The sequence below is a fragment of the Archocentrus centrarchus genome, chromosome 21, assembly GCF_007364275.1.
Source record: "Archocentrus centrarchus isolate MPI-CPG fArcCen1 chromosome 21, fArcCen1, whole genome shotgun sequence".
In the NCBI taxonomy this organism is placed as follows: Eukaryota; Metazoa; Chordata; class Actinopteri; order Cichliformes; family Cichlidae; genus Archocentrus; species Archocentrus centrarchus.
Genome location: NC_044366.1, coordinates 11,168,499 through 11,171,018, shown reverse-complemented (window position 1 = coordinate 11,171,018; position 2,520 = coordinate 11,168,499). Strand labels below are relative to the sequence as shown.

Below are 2,520 nucleotides of genomic sequence, written 5' to 3'. Positions count from 1 at the left end.
TAAAAGTGCACAGATGTTCTTGCAATTACTGGGCCTGTCTGCTCATTCCCCCTGCTTTTTCAGCCAGTTCAGGTGGTGACATTTGTGTGACACTCCCCCAACACGCACACATACAAGCACACACAGACACACACAGGGGAGGAGAAGCCAGTGAAAAGGCATACCGCAAAATATTTATGACAAGCATTGGTTTCTTTTATTTTCAATACAAACACACAAAATTTGGTACAAAAAAAAAAAAAAAAAAGAAAAAGCATCTCGTAGTTTTTTTTTTACAAAATTATTTTACAAAACTCCAGTGTGAACGACAGGAATAAATTATAGCTTTCAGATAATCGCACTAAATTAAGTGCAAACACACAAATGCAGCTACTGGTTCTAAAAACAGAAAGGGAACTGTGCGTCTGAGCTTTGATTCAGCATCAAAGGGTGCAAGATAAAAACCGGGACAATGGATATTGATTGTAAAGCTGAATGAATGGAAATGAGGCGTCGCTTGAGGACACAATCTGCTCTGAGGCACAGAAAATAAAATACAGAAAATAAGAACCACAAAAGCTACACAATTGCAGTACAAAGACAAAAAAAAAAATCTTCATGTATAAAAACTCTTTCATTTACATTTGTACAGTTTGTATTAAGTTCTTTGAAATTACAGCTTAGTTTTGTCTCTCCTGAGAGTATCAAGTCACAGACTCTGAGGCTGACAGTTAACTTGACAAAACACTTGAAGACTCCGACTCAGTTGACACAGATGAAATTGGTCCTCGCTTTTTTGTCATGAGAGTCACTTTCTGACTTGATCTGCTGCTCGCTGTCAGTGCACTCCTGGCTGATTTCTTAAACTTAACTCCCAAGAAAGCATAGAGGATGGGGTTTAGGCAGCAGTGAAAATAGGCCAATGCCTCAGTGACAGAAATCCACTTCTCCAGTGCTTGCTGCAGTTCACAAGAGGGGGAAAACACATTCAGCATCACAAGGTTGTCCAAAAAGATGCCGACACAGTAGGGCAGCCAGCAACAGAAAAAACACAAGATGAGAATGATTGTGGTCTTCAGTGCCTTTTTCTTCAGTGTCTGGCCCTTTGCGCCTTGTGCCAGCTTTGTAATGATAATGCAGTAGCAGATGAGGATGACCAAACCGGGCAGAACAAAGCCCACCAGGATGTGCTGGAAGCGGAACACAACTGTCCATATGACACTGCTTTCCGCTGGATAGATGCGCTGGCAGATAGTCCTGGAGACTGCTGTGTCCTCGCTTTCTTCTTTGAAGAAGATATTTGAAGAGCTCACACTCTGCACCCTGGCAAACACCATGTCAGGTATGGTCAGTATGGTTGCAGGCAGCCACACACCAACATAGATCACTCTGTTTGCAAGAAGCTTCCTCGTGGCTTGGCTGTTGGTGGCCCGCACAACTGCCAAGTATCTGTCTAGACTGATGAAGGCCAGAATCAACACGCTGCTGTACAGGTTGATGGTGTAGATCATGTGCACAGACACACAGGCGAAACTTCCAAAGTACCAGTTTTTGGCAGCATCCACGGCCCAAAAGGGCAGAGTGAGAACAAACAGGAGGTCAGCGATAGAGAGATGGAGCCGGTACTTGTCCGTCATTGTTTTGACTTTTTTCTGGTAGCCCATGACTATAACAACTAGTCCATTACCAATTATCCCAAGAATGGCTATTACTCCATAGACTGTAGGTAGGAAGATTTTGTTGAAGTTGTCGCTAAATGCTCTGTCACATATCTCTGGCATATCAATGTCTAAGTCTCCAGACCCGTCTGATATGTTTTCAAAAGAGTTGTTTAAAAACTCATAATCAAAGTTGAACTGAAAGAGAAAAAGGATTAAGTTAGAAAACACAAGTGGACATGTGCATTGCTTTCACAGATTATCTTAAAAACAAATGCATCATAGTATTTACTATAAATGTATTATAATATTTTCTGCCAAATTTTCTCTTAGGTTGGAGTTGCTCATCTTATCTCTAAATATTTTTTTTTTTTTTAAAGTTTGAGTTTAAGTTTGAAAACAGTGACTCACTTGACTATAAACACGTGGATAAGATGAAATATATTTAAGCATCCTCAATCAAAAGATAAACAGTCACACATACAAGCACAACCATCCCACGCCAAGTTAGAAAAAAAAAAAAACTGAAAGAAAGAAACTCACCTCCTCGTTTTCAGCCATGATGTTAACTCCCAACTTTAGGACTAGTGAGTGAGCGTTTGCATGAGAAGCACGATGTGTTAAGAGTTTGAGACTGACGCCAATAAATACTGCTAACCCCTCCCCACAAGTGGGCGGGGCAGGAACAGCAGGATGGACGCAAAGTCCCTAAAAGAGGTTCGCTATAAATCCAGCTTCTGTACTTGTGGTAAGGGCGTTATTTCTGAAAGTCCGGGTCCGAAAAACGTTTTCTCGTACTTTTAAAAAAAAATAAAAATGCGCGGACCTAAAGTGCGCATCTGGAGACAAGGTACAGGCCTATAAACTATCGATTTTTCAGCTG

At 41.1% G+C, this 2,520-nt stretch overlaps 1 protein-coding gene across 1 annotated transcript; it reads right to left on the bottom strand.

Annotated features, from left to right (window-relative positions):
- Positions 1 to 227: 227 nt before the first annotated feature.
- LOC115801113 (C-X-C chemokine receptor type 4-like) lies at positions 228 to 2,289 on the bottom strand. The gene is made up of 2 exons (XM_030758832.1): positions 2,181 to 2,289; positions 228 to 1,835 (listed from the first exon to the last, which is right to left on the bottom strand). The coding sequence occupies exons 1-2, from the start codon at positions 2,196 to 2,198 to the stop codon at positions 711 to 713; spliced, it is 1,143 nt and encodes a 380-aa protein (XP_030614692.1). The 5' UTR covers positions 2,199 to 2,289; the 3' UTR covers positions 228 to 710.
- Between the last annotated feature and the right edge of the window lie 231 nt (positions 2,290 to 2,520).